This window comes from Scatophagus argus, chromosome 21, assembly GCF_020382885.2.
Source record: "Scatophagus argus isolate fScaArg1 chromosome 21, fScaArg1.pri, whole genome shotgun sequence".
Taxonomy (NCBI): domain Eukaryota; kingdom Metazoa; phylum Chordata; class Actinopteri; family Scatophagidae; genus Scatophagus; species Scatophagus argus.
This window is the reverse complement of record NC_058513.1, coordinates 17,327,929-17,344,087: the sequence shown is the minus strand read 5'-3', so window position 1 is coordinate 17,344,087 and position 16,159 is coordinate 17,327,929. Positions and strand designations below refer to the sequence as shown.

General features: G+C 45.4%; 1 protein-coding gene across 1 annotated transcript in view; it reads left to right on the top strand.

Moving 5' to 3' along the window:
* myo1d (myosin 1D) overlaps window positions 1-16,159 on the top strand; it is an 83,333-nt gene that overhangs the window by 13,437 nt on the left and 53,737 nt on the right. Inside the window, exons 2-11 of the mRNA XM_046376529.1 lie at window positions 3,165-3,373; window positions 3,955-4,048; window positions 5,322-5,487; window positions 6,002-6,055; window positions 6,313-6,408; window positions 7,048-7,164; window positions 7,911-8,114; window positions 8,508-8,653; window positions 8,773-8,887; window positions 9,259-9,429. Coding sequence (XP_046232485.1) covers window positions 3,165-3,373; window positions 3,955-4,048; window positions 5,322-5,487; window positions 6,002-6,055; window positions 6,313-6,408; window positions 7,048-7,164; window positions 7,911-8,114; window positions 8,508-8,653; window positions 8,773-8,887; window positions 9,259-9,429 — 1,372 coding nt within the window. The remainder of the gene's footprint in view (window positions 1-3,164; window positions 3,374-3,954; window positions 4,049-5,321; window positions 5,488-6,001; window positions 6,056-6,312; window positions 6,409-7,047; window positions 7,165-7,910; window positions 8,115-8,507; window positions 8,654-8,772; window positions 8,888-9,258; window positions 9,430-16,159) is intronic.

Below are 16,159 nucleotides of genomic sequence, written 5' to 3'. Positions count from 1 at the left end.
TTCATGTTTGTGTTGTGTTTTGCATTTTATGCTGTGTGCAGCAGCACAGTTGCTCCACAGATTTAGTTGTGTTCAGCTTACAGAATGTTGAATCTTTGTGTTCTGGTTGGTAAGCACATTCGTTCACCCTCTTTGGAACGAGCTCAGTGTCCCATATGGAAAGTATGTTAGACATCTCTGTCACCTTCTTTCTTTGCATCCCCAGCTGGGACTGCACACACCCACACACACAAACACACTCGTCCCAGCGTGTAAACCGTTGTTGACGATCCCCCAGAGGCTATTGTACATGTGCGTGAGGTGGGCAGCTCGCGGCGTCGGCCCGTGGAGGGGGAGGGCCTGTCTCACACAAAGGCCTCTGATTGACATCTGAACAATGGAGCGGGCACACAGCAGCCTCCTGACCGAGGGGAGGGCAGGGCACAATGGGTCTTTTTCTGTAGCACCGAGGGAGGAAGTTAGCATGTTAGCTTAGCCGCTGAGAGAAGTTAAAGCCAACTTCTTGCTCGGTGCAGTGACGTAGGCCTGTGGATGATTTTCTGCTGCGTTACATCATGTCAGGTTTGCCTAATTGAAAATATGGTTCACACACATTTTAAGTCCATTGTTGTGCCATGTTTAGACCCACAAACAAGCTCACATTTCTGCTGACTATTTTTGAATGAATGCTGCAGACGGACCTTATTTAAACAATCTGAAACGCATGGTCTAAAGTTCACAGGTGCATTTAAGGCGTGTCCAACTTCCCTTTGAAACAGCACATAATCTGGCTGTGAAGTAAAGTGCAGGGCACAAAGGGAGTGTATTTAGTCCCTTTGTTATTCACAGGTATGTTTTGGGTGTCACTGGAGTTAAACCAGTCTTTGTGTCATCTCCAAATCTGTTTCTGTCCCATCAGCAGCTCCATTTGATCCTTATGACTGATGACTGAATGACTGAAAGACTGATTTGAAAAGTCTTGAGTCCACATCGTGTCACGTGGTTATTGCAGAGCTGAAAGCTGAGTCTGCTGCGTGACTTTCAGAAATACATGGAAATCAGTGGCAGCCTGAATTAAATTAAGTCCTCTGTTCATCGTTTCCTGTTTGAATTCAGTCGGAAAGGTTTCATTTCCATCGTCATCTAATCCTTTATTTTACACCGAAGCCTCTGGTGCTCTGGTTGTCCCACACTGTCCTGGACACATGAGCGTCCCATGTCATTGTCAGCTGGTGCCAGTTTGTGACATACAGCGTGAATACTGACACACAAATGTGAACACACAGGGATGAGCTAATCCAAACGTGTGCTGTGAGCAGGAATGCGTTACAGTATCATCAGAAATGTTCATTTCGGACCGGTGCTTCATTTTAAGGCCTTTATCGGCTGATTTTCATGACATGCCAATACTTTCCTACAGCCTTATGGTGAAGCCGTGTTGTTGGTAGCTACTGCATTAGTATACTGAAGTGCACATAATCCTGCAGCATAGCGTTGTGTTGCGTTTTTACTCACTGTCACGCGTGTGAGTTAACTTATATTTCACTTTAATCCTGGTCAGTTTATGACAGTATGAAAGCCCTTTTACGTCACCTCACTCTGCTGTTCCCTCATGTTGTGTTTGTGGGTGTGGGAAAAATGACCATCAGTATTTAATTTTTATTACCCTCAGTCAACATCCAAATTACTTTATCATCATTTACTGTTTGTGTTGGTACTTTTACCAGCTTAGAAAAGATAAGAATGGATTAAAAGGCCGCGGCCCATGTTCACTTAAAAAGTCGAGCTTTAGGAGACTCTGACAAACCGGGAGAGTCGCAGACGTCTGTCAGCAGCCTCGCGGCCCTGCGAGTTCGCAGGCATTGCTCATTGCAGCAACATGAAGGCGTGACTCTTCAGTGCTTGATTTGCAGCTCTTCCAGGGGTCAGGATTTCATTTAAAAAAATGACTTCTCAGTATTTGGCGATACTTTAAACAAACACAAGCTTGATTGTATTTATCTGGCAATTACATCAAAACCACAATCACAAACACTACGAAGGCATGCTGGGCCTGTTTTGGAGAAATATGCTGTTGGCCTTGTTTGCAAGGCAGCGGCAGAGGTTTGGCAGCTGTGAAGAAAGAGACCATTCTTCTGCTGAGAGAAACTGGGATCCTAGTCCTCTTTGGAGAGGAAGGAAGTCAGGCAGGCGGCCCGGGGTGGAGAGAGAGGAGAGACGGGCACAGAAAGTGAGGGCGAGACCCGGCGAGCTGCAGTACATCTCCAACAGTGAGGGCACACCAGAACATAACACTTATCAGAGCCAGAGATGACCGAGTGCTTTACGAAGACAAAGTGGGAAAAAAAGACAAAACAAGGAAAGCAGAAAACAGACGTGTTTCGTAACAATTTGACGCGTAACGTGTTTGGGTGTTAGCACCTGATATTAGAGTCTGGCTGCAGGGACTTGGTCCTGCTCAGCCACAAGAGCCTCAGTGAGGTCCAACGCTGATGTTGGATGATCAGCATTAGCGTTCAAATTCATCCCAACAGTGCTGGATGGCGATGAGGTCAGTCTCAGTCTCCCACACGTTTCCTTTATTGTCTTGGCTTTGTGCACGCTGGACATTGTCATGTTGTCACAGCAAAGGGATGAACACAAACTGTTGGCACAAAGTTCACGGTTGTCTGAACTATCTTTGAATGCTGCAGCATTGACACAAAAAAGAGAAAATGGATGTTTTCTTTGACGCACATCTTTTCTATCACAATACATCGATAAAGTGAAGGTGCTATAAACTCTTCATTTGCCTTCTGTCAGATTTGAACCCTTGGACAGATGGGAAGCCGTGAGCTCTCTGTCATAATATTTACCGCATTCAGTACCTGATAAACGTGTTAATAAAAGCTGATGTGTAGTTTGTCATAAAGGAGAGCCGAGGGCTGTGTTATGGAAGCACAGCTTTTCTTCTTCACACTCCTAATAAAGTTAACTTACTTTGCACGATGGATGTGCCTGAGTGACCCTGAGAGCGTGTCTGGTTTCAGCGCCAGTTTTCATTTACTGTAGTTTGCAGGAACCGAATTTGATGTTAAAGGCTGATTTTTAAGTGTGGTGTCAACTCTCTGCCAAAGAGTGAATAAATGCATTTCTCCATGACAAAATCCTTGCTTGCTTGAAAAACAGACTTTTTGTGTCCTCAGGTTTGAGAAGGGGAGGATCTACAGCTACATCGGCGAGGTGGTGGTGTCAGTCAATCCTTACCGTGCCATGAACGTCTACGGCCGCGACACCATAGAACAGTACAAGGGCCGTGAGCTGTACGAGAGGCCGCCCCACCTCTTTGCCATCGCCGACGCTGCTTACAAAGCCATGAAGAGGAGGAACAAAGACACTTGTATTGTCATCTCAGGTAACACGGGAAGCCCCCGTACATGGGCCACACAAAAACGCACAAAGGTCTTTTACTCTCTGGCACATTTACAAATAATAAGTTTGGGATCCATTTTTATCCTCTTGGACTTATGATATAAAGTCCTTCTCCAAAAATGTGTTATTTCCACTCAGATGTTTTCTCTCTTCAGAGTCTTTGATATTTGATAAAATGAAAATAAGCTGGAAATAAAAGCAAGTTTTAAAAATATTTCATGTGGTCCCAAGCTGTGTGACAGCATGGAGAAGCATGTAGGGGATGCAGCGCCACTCAGTGGCCAGAAGAGGAACTGAGCCCTTCTAAATCCACATGTCATGAATCCAAATGAAGACAAGGAAACAATTTGGTCTCCCATTAAAAGATAAAAATCAAGTGTGGTCAACTGAAATATGCTCATATTCAAAACACATATTTTGCTTTGGTTATGAGTTTTATTCTGCGGTCTGATGACAAAAAAATCTCAGATTTCTATTTGTTTGGTGTTCCAGCTTTGACCACTCTGGGTTAGCAAATAGCTTGAGGTTTGGTTTAATTTGCTCTTTTCTTCTCTTTAATTGCAGGGGAAAGTGGGGCCGGAAAGACGGAAGCCAGCAAGTATATAATGCAATACATTGCTGCTATCACCAATCCCAATCAGAGGGCTGAGGTTGAAAGGTGAGCTGCTGCTGTTGACTCTGTTAAAGCTGAACACCCTGCAGAACATGTGCACACGCCTGCTTTGGAGACTAAACAGCAGACTGGGACAGGGAGGCTTTCTGCCTGCGGTCTCGCTTGTTATGCATCATTTCTGCTGTTGCACAAACAATTTACTGGAAAATATTCATCACAAAAGCCCTTTTTGCAGACACTTAGGCGCACATGATATTTTAATGTGAGGTGAAGGCTGCGTGAGACGCCCACCACAGAGCAAACCGTAAACCGTGTCACAAAAGAAAAGGTCTTTCGCTCTTTTTAGTGCCTGTGAAGGCCACAATAACGCCATGACTCATTCCTGATTATAGTATCTTCTGTCAGACCTTTATTACATGGTCGGCTTTATTATGTTATCTCTGCTGTTGTAGTTATTGTTATCTTCCAGTGAAGGAATATGCCAGATAGTCATCGTCTTAGATTGTGGTGAGTTCAAGGTCATAACTGTGTTGAAACTTGACATTATAAAGTAGATGTACTCAGAAAAGCAAGAGATAAGCTTTGATTTAAAGTTGACAACATGTGGGTCAGTAATTGAGAGAAGATTTGTGTGCGTTAAAGGTATGATGGTCGACTGTACTGTACTGCAGGTAAATGGTGAATACAAACTGCTGGTGATGCATTCAAACGTCTTAAAGCTGCTGGTTGCAAAACCCCACTGCACACACCAAGCAGTCTCAGGTAAAACGTAGGTCACTGTGCCGGTTAAACCTGCAGTATTAGATTTTTTGGCCACTTGGAGCACAAAAACCCCCACTGCCATAGAGTGTATGGGATATGATGGTTTGCTGGTTATGTCATCTGGAGCCAGAGTCTGCACCGTTGAACATAACAGTTTTGTTTGACCTGCACCGCAGCCAGCCATTGTTTGTGCTGTCATGTCGTCCCTCTTCATGTGCAGACAATAAGCAACATTAGCAATCATTTACAGTGGAGTTTCTGATGACCTGAGAGGTGTATGCTGCTCTTTAGCTGCTCGTTGCTCCGCTATGTTCTCCAGCTGGTCGCTAGTGATGTCTTATCATTGAGTAGAACAGCTTGAACTTTTTCTCAAAGAATGGCCACGAGGAGGAAGTAAAGCAGATCTTAAAATCATGTGGGACTTTCTCTTCATCTGTGATCTGTAATACTGCTGCGTCGTAACACATGTGGGTTCTTTATCAGTATGAGTCACTCTTTTAACCTGCTTGTACTTAGTCAGCCTTTGAACTTGTAATGTCACCCTGCCTCCCCGCAGGGTGAAAAACATGCTGCTTAAATCCAACTGTGTCTTGGAGGCCTTTGGGAACGCCAAGACCAACCGCAACGACAACTCCAGCCGCTTTGGCAAGTACATGGACATCAATTTTGACTTCAAGGGAGATCCCATCGGAGGCCACATCAACAACTACCTGCTGGAAAAGGTAAAGGCCTGCCAGCTAACAAAGGAAGACACACCTATGACCTGGTGACAGTGAAGTCAGTGATTTTTCTTGCTGATTTAGTAGAGTAAAGACTGTATTGTTGGTGCTGATGGGTACAAAGCAAACATCTGCTCAAAATGTGTTCCAAATGCGCTGATAAATCCCAAACAGGACTGCTCCTCCTTGTTCCTCCATTGCAGACCTGGCCATCTGAACGCCCCATGTGGGGGTGCAGGATATTGGAAATCTGAGGGTTTGCATGATGATAAACAAGACATTACAGGAAATTAAAAACCTTTTCTGATTACTGCACAGATTAGAGTCATTATTTGACTTTAACATGAGTCCTGGGTGTGGTCTCAAAGTGCTGTGAGAAGACAAGCTCCACATAAAGGACCACAAGCCACCGGCCTTTAGCTTTTGCGTTCAGACAGCGAAAACTTTACTCACTTTTTTTTGTTTGCGGCTTGAAGACGGCTGTCTGACACTGTGCTGTTTGGTCTCTCTGCGACAGTCCAGGGTGATTTTCCAGCAGCCAGGAGAGAGGAGCTTTCACTCATTCTACCAGGTGAATAAGTGTTTGTTGTGTGTTTGCACGTGAAGAGGGGGTCTGGACAGTATGTGCGTACATGCACCCGTTTATTTTGTTAAGACTGAAGAGAAGAGCAGGAATATGAATCCCTGCAGCGTGGATGTTGAGTGTGAGAGAACAGATGCATTCAGCTTAAAGTGGAATGCAAACAGTGTGTGTGTGTGTGTGTGTATTTAGTCGCCGCTGTATGAAGTGTTGTAAGCTAACTGCGTCTGTTTGTGGTCCTCCACCAGCTGCTCAGAGGAGCTCCAGACTCCCTTTTGCGCTCTCTTCACATCCAGAAGGACCCGACAGCCTACAACTACATCAAAGTTGGAGGCCAGATTAAGGTAGTCCAAACATTTAACAATTTAGTCTGCACGCAAACAAACGGAAGTGCATAAAACCCCTCAAAAAACGAAAGCCTGAGAGAGTGCGAGCGAGACGTTTGTTTGTTTGTTTGTGGGTTAAATCCAACCCAGTGTACAACTCACGGATGTGTGTTTACTCACCACAGTTTACAGGTTTTTGAAACAAACCACACAAATGACATATTTGGAGTGTAAAGTATCAAATGTAGAAAAAGTATTTCAGCAGTCATCATCTCTGGGTTGCTCTCCAGAGGATGTCTTAATTTAGATCTTTGCATGAGCTTAATGAGTAGGAAAAAAAAGCCCACTTGACAGCAGCAAACAGCCTGATGTCATGGAGCACAATCCAACCAAACAGCTGAGGTGGCGGTTTGTACACCATGTGCCTCAGCGGCTCCTATTTTTATATAACGAGACGTTGCACTTCAGCACCAGTTTGTAATTTAATTAACTCTGGGAGTTTGATATCCCAGCGTGGTTATTGAGAGACGGAAGGGAAATTATCGTGTGAGAAACACAGTCAACAGATGTTTAAAAAGCCAGTCTCAGCCCTGTTTCCTTTCACTAATTCCTTGTCATCCTTTTCCAACATTTTCTCCTTCCCTTCTCTCTTTCCAGTCTTGCATCAATGATGGGGCTGATTTCAAAGCTGTAGCCGATGCCATGAAAGTGATCGGCTTCACTGGGGATGAGATTCAGACCGTTTACAAGATCGTGGCCACCATCCTCCATCTGGTAATACTCGATAATATCAAATCCCTGCTCGGTCCAGCTGTGTCCCAGCCTGCTGCTCGTCCTGCGTGCAGACTGCAGACACTCGAGTGTTGTGTTGGCAAAGTGAAACGATGTCTTTGCCAAGATAGCGAGTGGAAGGGTTTGCAAATGTTTATGTTTTCTTTTTATTCCTGTCAGCTCAAAAACAGCTCACTATAGATCTTACCAAAAATGGACAATTTAAGGGTTCTGATTATTTATTTTTATTTTTTACACATATGTTGATTTTTAGAAGAATCCTTTTGAAAGAACGTCTCCTTTTAGAGCCAAGTAAACATTCAGACATTATTTGTTAATTACTGGAAACTTTATTTTTCTATTTAGGGTCGACTGCACGTCCCCTGTATTACAAAAGCACCTATTTTGAGAAAAACTCCCACATTATAAACATCAAGCTTGAGCTGGCAGGCGATTATCTTAGCGAAGCATCAAGACAGGAAACAGGAGGAGGCAGCTCGTCTGGTTTTGTCCAAACCTCCAAATTTAATTAACATATTAGTTCCTGTTTGTTTAATCTGCACACAAAAATAACAAGTTGTGGTTTCACAGGGAGCCACGCTTCTCCCTGCTGCAGCCTCTGTGCTAAGCTAACGTGCTAGCTTTAGAATCACATGTTGCGCACACACATGAAAGTTGTTTCCACCTTCTTATCTAATGTTGAACAGTGAGCACCAAGCTGACCACCCCCCCATCTTCCGTCCTTTCAGGGTAACCTGACTTTCGGCGTGGACGGCGACGTGACCTTGATAGAGAACACAAAGCTGGTGTCTGTGATCAGGGAGCTGCTGTCCACCAAAGAAGAAAACGTGGAGAAAGCCCTGCTCTACCGCACGGTGGCCACGGGCCGAGACGTCATCGAGAAGCAGCACACGGCACAAGAGGCCAGCTACGGACGGGACGCTCTAGCCAAGGTGGGAGGCGAGAGTATGACATGCAGTCAGGCTGTCAAGAAAAACAACATGGACCTGCTGATGTCCGCCAGGTTGTGACATTTCGCTAAACGCTTGGCAGCATTTTTACTGCGGTTCACACTGATTCACACGAGCGTGAGTCACAGTGTTGTGACTCCAGGCAGCGGCTGGAGACGGTGGAGGAAGCGATGCATGTGGGCAGACTGAAGAGCAGCGCTGTGGGCTGTGAACAAACGTCTGATATTGTGACATTTCGCTCTGTTGCTGTTATTTGTCTGTGTGCTTGACTGCCCTGTGCCCCCGAGCAAGGCACTTTCTCACCGGCTACCACCCAATTAGTGTACTGCACACTTTACTTACTCTGATGAGTATTATTTTTTGTCGCCCTCCCAGGCCATGTATGAGCGTCTGTTCTGCTGGATTGTGGGACGGATCAATGACATCATTGAGGTGAAGAACTACGATGCCAGAATCCACGGGAAGAACACGGTCATCGGAGTGCTGGACATCTATGGCTTTGAGATTTTCCAGAACAACAGGTTTGAATCAGACCAAATACTCCACCGGCAGAAAGAGCATCTGCATCTTTATCAGTAAGAAATTTATAAATAAAGAAAATCTGATTTACTTGATGTTTATTCTCTTCTGTTTCCTGCAGCTTTGAGCAGTTCTGCATCAACTACTGCAATGAAAAGCTGCAGCAGCTTTTCATCCAGCTGGTGCTGAAGCAGGAACAGGAAGAGTATCAGCGCGAAGGCATCCCGTGGAAACATGTATGGAGGACACTTTTGGTTATTTATTTACTTAGTTATGGTTTGGGGGCATCTTTTCATTTCTGACACCATCTTTGTCTCTCGTCTTACCCTCTGTGTCCTTCTGTTTTAAAAAAAAATATTTCTTTTTAAATTCCAAACTCAAAAGGCACTTGTCATACAGCCCATTATAGCAAAAAAAATATAAGAATAGTTTTTAACATTTCTGTATGAAATATTGTGCTAAAATAAATTATTTCCAAATTCTGTTTTCTTGTGCCCCAGTTGGAGACCACATGCTTTATTTTCATATGTTAGCATAGGAAGACTTTAATAATTATTAAGTTAGTGAACACTGAAAAGCATCTCTCCTCTGTGTCCTTTGTCGTTAGATCGATTACTTCAATAACCAGATCATCGTGGATCTGGTGGAGCAGCAGCATAAGGGCATCTTCTCCGTGCTGGACGAGGCCTGCATGAATGTCGGCAAAGTCACCGATGAGGTTTTCCTGCAAGGGCTGAATGTCAAGCTGGCCAAACACGCCCACTACACCAGCCGCAAGGTAGGAAACAGCAAACAGATCTGACGTGCTGCCGTTTTGATCCAGAGGCTGCCTCATGTGTCCAGTGATCTGCATCACACACAGCTCTCCTGCCTGCTCTTTGCAATATTCTATAACAGCATCAGTGTCCCACGAAGGGCTGAAACGACTTGTCGATTAATTTGTCAATGAGTCCATTGGCAGAAGATTAGCCAGCAGAGAATCTGTAAATCATTTAGTTTAATTGATCAAGCGAAGATCCCACTCACTTTATGCTTGTGACGTAGAAACAGCTGCTTTTCTTCTTCAATATACTGAACTGAATGTTGTTGCACGTAACAAACCAAAACAATCAGTTCCTTTTAAAAAGATAGCCTGCATGTTGTTCTAAAGTAGCAGCTTTAATTTCTTGCAGCCATTTGCTGAATTTGATCTCGTGGATTTTAAAGTGCATGACGGTTGAGTTTCATCACAGATTACTGGCATAATTTATGAGCTAATAAAACGAGCCAAACAATAAAAAGAACATCAAACCTTAAAATAGACACCCAGCAGTATATCAGATTGTGGTGATGCGGGATGATGCTGTAGTAACCTGAGAACACCAGAGGGCAGATTACACCATGCAGTCAGCAGCCATCAGCAGCTGAGGGGAGCCGACGTGATCCAGTTAGTTCTGATAATCAGGAAGGCTTTCAGTCTAATTCAGTCTGATGGCCTGTACGGACAGACAAAACATGAGCCAGTTCACTTGGCCAACGTCCTCGGCTTCTGTTTGGGATCAGATGACTCCGATAAGGTGAAAGTCACGCATCACCACTGATCTGGGGTCAGTGTGTTTCTCTGCGGATGTTCAACACGTAAAAGGGTGTTTGGGACGGCCGATCAGTTCGACTTGCACCCGCAGCAGCGTCCTCTGCGGACACAAGAGGGCGCCAGCCGTCAGACAGCGAGCGAGCGGGAGTCTGACTCGACACTTTGCACAAGTGATGTCACTGTCAGCCAATGGGAGAGTGTGGAGCTGGTGCTTTGCTGTGCTGGAATGGGTGTCGGGAGGGGGAGGAGGAGGGGAGGCGGGCAGGGGACGTGTTTACAAATTTATGAGGAGAAGCAAGCAGAGAGGAGCAGAGAGGAGAGGGGGTGGGATGGTGATGCAGAGAAAATAAAAGTCGTAGATAAACATCTGTATGCTGTGCATTCCTGGCCGGCGTGCTGATGATCAAACCACTTACAGCAACAAAGTGAGGCGCCTTGGGAGGAAGCCTGTTCAGAGGCAGCTGTGTGTTCTCCTGTGATGCAAGGGAATAATACTGAGCCAGCTAATGGGCGCACACACACTGACAACAGAGCTGTATGGACAGAGACATGGGCTTAGGACTGCACTGTGCTGCAGGCCGTATCGATTCGCAAAGCGTCCCTTTACTACCATCATCCTGGAGTCAATATGCTCCCCGCTGTCGCCCTTCTGCTGCTCGCTGACCTGCTCCTCTTTAAAAGACGTGTGAAATGAGGGGTTGAAACTTATGGTGGTAGCTGTTTGCTTGTTGGAACCAGCATTGCTATGAATCAATATTAGCCAGAAATCTTTATTTTCTGTACGGTCTGAAGTCCTGTTGCCTGGCAACATTAACATAACACACTTTTTGTCAGGAAGCCGTGTGAATCGCTGGGGGGCTTTAGTCGATCTCCAGGGCACCTTCGGGGGGGCGAGACAGACGGCGTGTATTACCGTTTAGATTAACGGTCACGAAAGTTAAATTGGCCTGAGTTCATTAGAGGTGAGGCTTCAGGATAACTTTTAATGTTGTTGAAATGAATCTATGGGCAAATCTGCTGGAGCAAAGGGACCTCAGGCAAGGTATAAGCACACGTATACATGTTTATTAATACACAGCACTAACGCACACATGACACATGTCAGACTGATGCTCGTTCACCTTTTTCTCACTTGTTATCAGCTGTGTCATCACAGGAAGCTCCGCCCAGGACTGGCAAATATGAGTGAAGTACAGCGTAGAGATGATAAATATACACACTGGAAGTTTTTCATGAGCACCCAACGATGCTCGACGCCGCTGTTGACCGTGAGGTGTTTTTGTACGCTGATTTAATATCAGAGTAATTAATTTTGTCAGTGATTTAATTGTCCCATATGAACATTAATTGCAAAGATGTGACAGTAAGACTGCCACCACCGGTCTCATTGTGAAGCAACGCTAGAGGAAAAACGTGTTTGCCCTGCACAAGGCGGAACAGTACAAACATGTCACACAGGTGCTGATTTCCTGTTGTTTTTGGTCATACTCGCGTTGTTACTTCAAACTCTTTGAATCTCTAAAACGTATTCTTCTGAAAGTACAAAAATCAGCTTGGTTTCATAGTTTTTATTCTGCAGACTTTCCACTGGATTTCGAGAGGGTTTCTTCACTTTCAGTGTGAGTGGAGTAGAACCTGGTGATTGCAGAATTACTCCCTGCCACAGAAAGAGACAGAGAGACGCCCTCTCAGTGTGTGAACGGGACCCAAAATAGACACCCAATCCCACACTCAGGATGCAAATTAGCTCTTGGGAAAGTTCTGAAGATTTTTAAGGCTGTGAGGGCACAAAGTGTGCACGAGCTCTGCAGACTTGGAACACCTGGCGTTGCTCTGGAGCCTCATAGCTCACATCTCCTCGAGTCTGTCTGCCACGATTGAAGTGTGTGAAGATGGAAAAAAATCTAAAGTGTGTGTGTGTGTGTGTGTGTGTGTGTGAGAGAGAGAGAGAGAGAGTAGGACAGAGTGAGAAACAGAAACAGAGCAAGAAATACAGTCGATTTTCATATGTTTCTTATATGAACAGTGGATCAGATGACCACAGATAAAGTTGCAGGCTTGTGGGGACAGGACCACAGGGAGTCATCATCCGGATCCTCTTGTTCCTCCGTTTTAGACTCTCGTACCGCATTGTTTTTGGTTTTCTGGTCCAAAAACCAGGCTCTCATCAACCTCAGTAACCCAGTGTGCCCACTCCATCTGCCTGCCACCAAGTGCCAAAGTTAGCAGCTGGTGAACACATTCGCCTGCACTCACCTTTAAGGTGATAGTACGTCCATTGTTGTGTTTTGCTGTTTGCCTTAAGGGGCCTTATATGTGTGTCACTTGATAAAGCAGAGTACTGCAGCTTGACTGTACAGTGTGTCCTGCTGTAAATTGGGCACAGAGTTGCAATTTTTTTTTGTGGAGCTGCTGTTTCAAAGGTGGAGAGTGAATCCCGTCTCTCAATGCCACCGCCATACAAACAGAATATACACATCGAATATGATCAGCTTCTGCCTCACGGTGTTCAACATGTGCCTTATGAGCCTCATTGCCAAGAACTGAGGAGACGAGCAGGAAGACGGTGAGTCAGACGTCTATTCCAGGATCTGTTCCTGTAACTCGATCGGCCCTGATGTCCTCAACCTTCATCCAGGACCGAACGGCGCTCGACTCTGCTGTCCGCAGCACACACACACACACACACACACGTGCTGTTCTCCCTGTTAAGTCTGTCCGTTCATTCATTCACTCACTCACTCCACCGTAAACACACTCCACACACACACAGAGGAACGTGTTGCTGCAGTCCTGATGGACCTGATAACGGATCAGACGCAGGAGGAGAAAGGATGTGAGGAGATAAAGTTTAGATCGCTAACTGACGCGCTCTGTGGTGGCTTCTAAAATGAGCTTTCAGATCTCGTTATGTCGTGTTGCTCTGCAGTCTGGTGATGATAAATTCTTTTTATTGGCTCCCAGGCTCCTCGGCCTTGTTGCGAATTAATCGGGCGCCTTTGATGCGTTGCAGCCCTGGGCTTGTTTACAGAGACGTCTTACCTAAAGGGAAAAACGCTCACTTCTGATGCGCTGCGGATGATTTTCTTCTTTGCATGTGCGTTGGTGCAGTGAAACCCGACTGTCTCCTCTCGTTTTCCATCAGATTGTATGTGTTAGATGGTGCGCTTTAATCACACTGAACTTTAACTACTTTCATAAATTTTTTACTCTTGTTGACCTACTGGCAACAAACTGTGCGCTTGTTTACTTGAGTCATACGTCTTTTGAAACTGTTTTTAGGTCACTGCAGCACAAACAGACTGACTGGTGATGCTCTTTATTTTTCTCACTGTCTTTGTGGCAGTTTCCTCTGTGCCGCAGAGCTCCATTGTCATCCAAAAAGCTATTCTTCTGCCTTGATGCTATATAGACAAAAGTATTGGGATGGGGCTGTTTCTCAGGGTTTGGGCTCGGCCCCTGACTTCCAGTGAAGGGAAATCTTAATGCTTCAGCACACCAAGACATTTTGGACAATGCTATGCTTCCAACTTTGTGGCAACAGTTTGTTGAAGGCCCTTTTCTATTCCAGCATGACTGTGCCCCAGTGCACAAAGCAAAGCTCCATAAAGACATGGTTGGATGAGTTTGGTGTGGAAGAACTTGACTGGCCCACACAGAGCCCTGACCTCAACCCCATCCAACACCTTTGGGATAAACTGGAACGGAGATTGTGAGCCAGGCCTTTTGGTCCAACATCAGTGTGTGACCTCACAAATGCATGAATGGGCACAAATTCCCACAGAAACACTCCAACATGTGTGTGTGTGTGTGTGTGTAGAATGATGCAACGTCAGAGAAAAAACAAACATCTTAAAAGTCTAAACAACAAAATGAGAAGAGAGACAACCGGCGAGAAAGTGCTGTGGAGAGCGGATGAACGTGCCAGTGGCGCCGGCCAGCAGGTGTTGATGGACAGCTGGTGGCATCAGTGAGTCACACTGTTGCAGTGGGTGACATTTTCCTTCATTATCATGTATTTAAACAGTACATCTTATTATTAGTCAGTCCCACATCTGCCCTGTTGTGTAACAATCCTCAGCTGAAAATAGTCCTTAATTAATGAACCATTTAGTCTTAATTTACTTTAACAGAGAAATAACAGTCAGTGCAGGTAACAAATCCATGGAAGCCAGCACAGTGCCGATGGCGGGAATCCGGTCTTCCTGTCCTGTGAAATTTTTAATGATCATTTTAACTTTTCAGTCTCGGTTTGATGAGGCTTAGGCTTCAAACATACGTGGTTACGTTTAGGAAAACCTGGCGATGCGCCGTCCGCAGTAGGAATCAGTGGGCTTGTGGAGGGAATGAGGAAGAGCGAGTGATGCGCTGTGCGATTTCATCTTTTTGTAGGATTTGTTTACTATACAGCATAACGTCAGCCTTACTTTTTAATCAAAACTTCTGCTTCCATCTTCCCAGATGTGTGTTTTGTTCTGCTGTTAATCATTTGCTGACACAGTAGTTCAGCTTCCTGCCTCTCCCTCGTCTTTCTTCGGCTTTTTTCCTCCTCTTTCACAGTCTCGGGTTGCCTTCACTTCCGCTCTCACTTTCTGTCTCAGTTTCCTCCTCTGTGTCCATATTTGCTGTTCTCAAGCATCTCAGCACGTGGCGCTTACAGGTGTAGGACGCTAATGGGATGTATAAGTGTGTGTGTGTGTGTGTGTGTGTCCGTCCTCCGCTTGCTGCCACATGTATGAATGCACATCGAGGGTCTGTGTTTAGTGTTTCAGTGCCTCGTGGGCCATGTGTGGGTTCGTTAGCTCCGGGAGGCAGGAGGTCATCGGTAGCAGCGAGGACACGTGGAGGAGTTTAACTGAAGTCTATGAGAGCGTGAAGCAGTGGATTGTAGTCTGCAGCAGCTCAGTGCTGAGACAGTGTGATGGTGTCAGATGAGTTGTACTCGTGTATGCGTCGGTTCAGAGTGAGGGAGCAGCCCGATACCAAATGTTTTAATGCGCTGACAGCTGCCATTCAGTGCACTGGGCATGAAATGCAAAATCCATGTCCTCATCTGCCGCTTGGATTAGCTCCCGAGGTACCCACTGTGAGTTCTTGACAGGTTTGGAGACAGTCAGACGCTGCTCATCGGGGGTCTGGCTGGTACCCTCGTGGGTCGGCTGTTTATGGAGAGCAGGAGGCCACGAGCAGGATGGTTGGAGAAGTGGTTGCAGGAGGTGATGAGGGAGGGTTAGAAAATCCCTGTGCACAGAACAGCAAGAGGCTGACAACAACATGAGGAGTCCACCGACCAGCAGGTTTCACTTTGTCCGCACACAGAGAGACGACTGGAGTGTGCGTTGAAAAGCTGTCCACACGGTTGCCAGGCCTGGATAAGGGAGCAGCAGTGGAAACCTGATCCTGTGATGACCACACAGACTGCAACGTTTACTTTTTGAATTTTGGGATCAAATTATTTTCCCTTGTCAAACAGCTGAGCCAGTTCAACTGAATTGTCAGCAGACTTTTCTCACTTACTTGACAGCTGAAAGCAATAAGAATCAAATCTTCTACCTCTGGATTTATGTCAATTGTGGTGTTGATAAAAATTGTGGTCGAGTACATTTTCTGGAAACTGTTAGATAAATTCACTCAATTTCTCTCATCAGCCTCGTAGTTCTGACTCAGGACGTTCAGTATTTGGATGAAGTAACTCGTGAAGTACAGCAGGCTACAGCTGGTAATTAAAGGTGTCACATCGATGTAATTAACACAAGCTGTGAACGAAGCTGTCGTGTTTCTACCCTCAAAGGCAATTAGACGTCTTAGACTTGTCGGTATTTTAGCCCTCGTTTACTTTAAAATGTTAAAATCCAAAGCTATCGAGGTGCAACAAGGGATTCAAAAGGATTCTGGTCTGACAGCTGAATTTGTTAAAATACTTTCAAACTCTGGT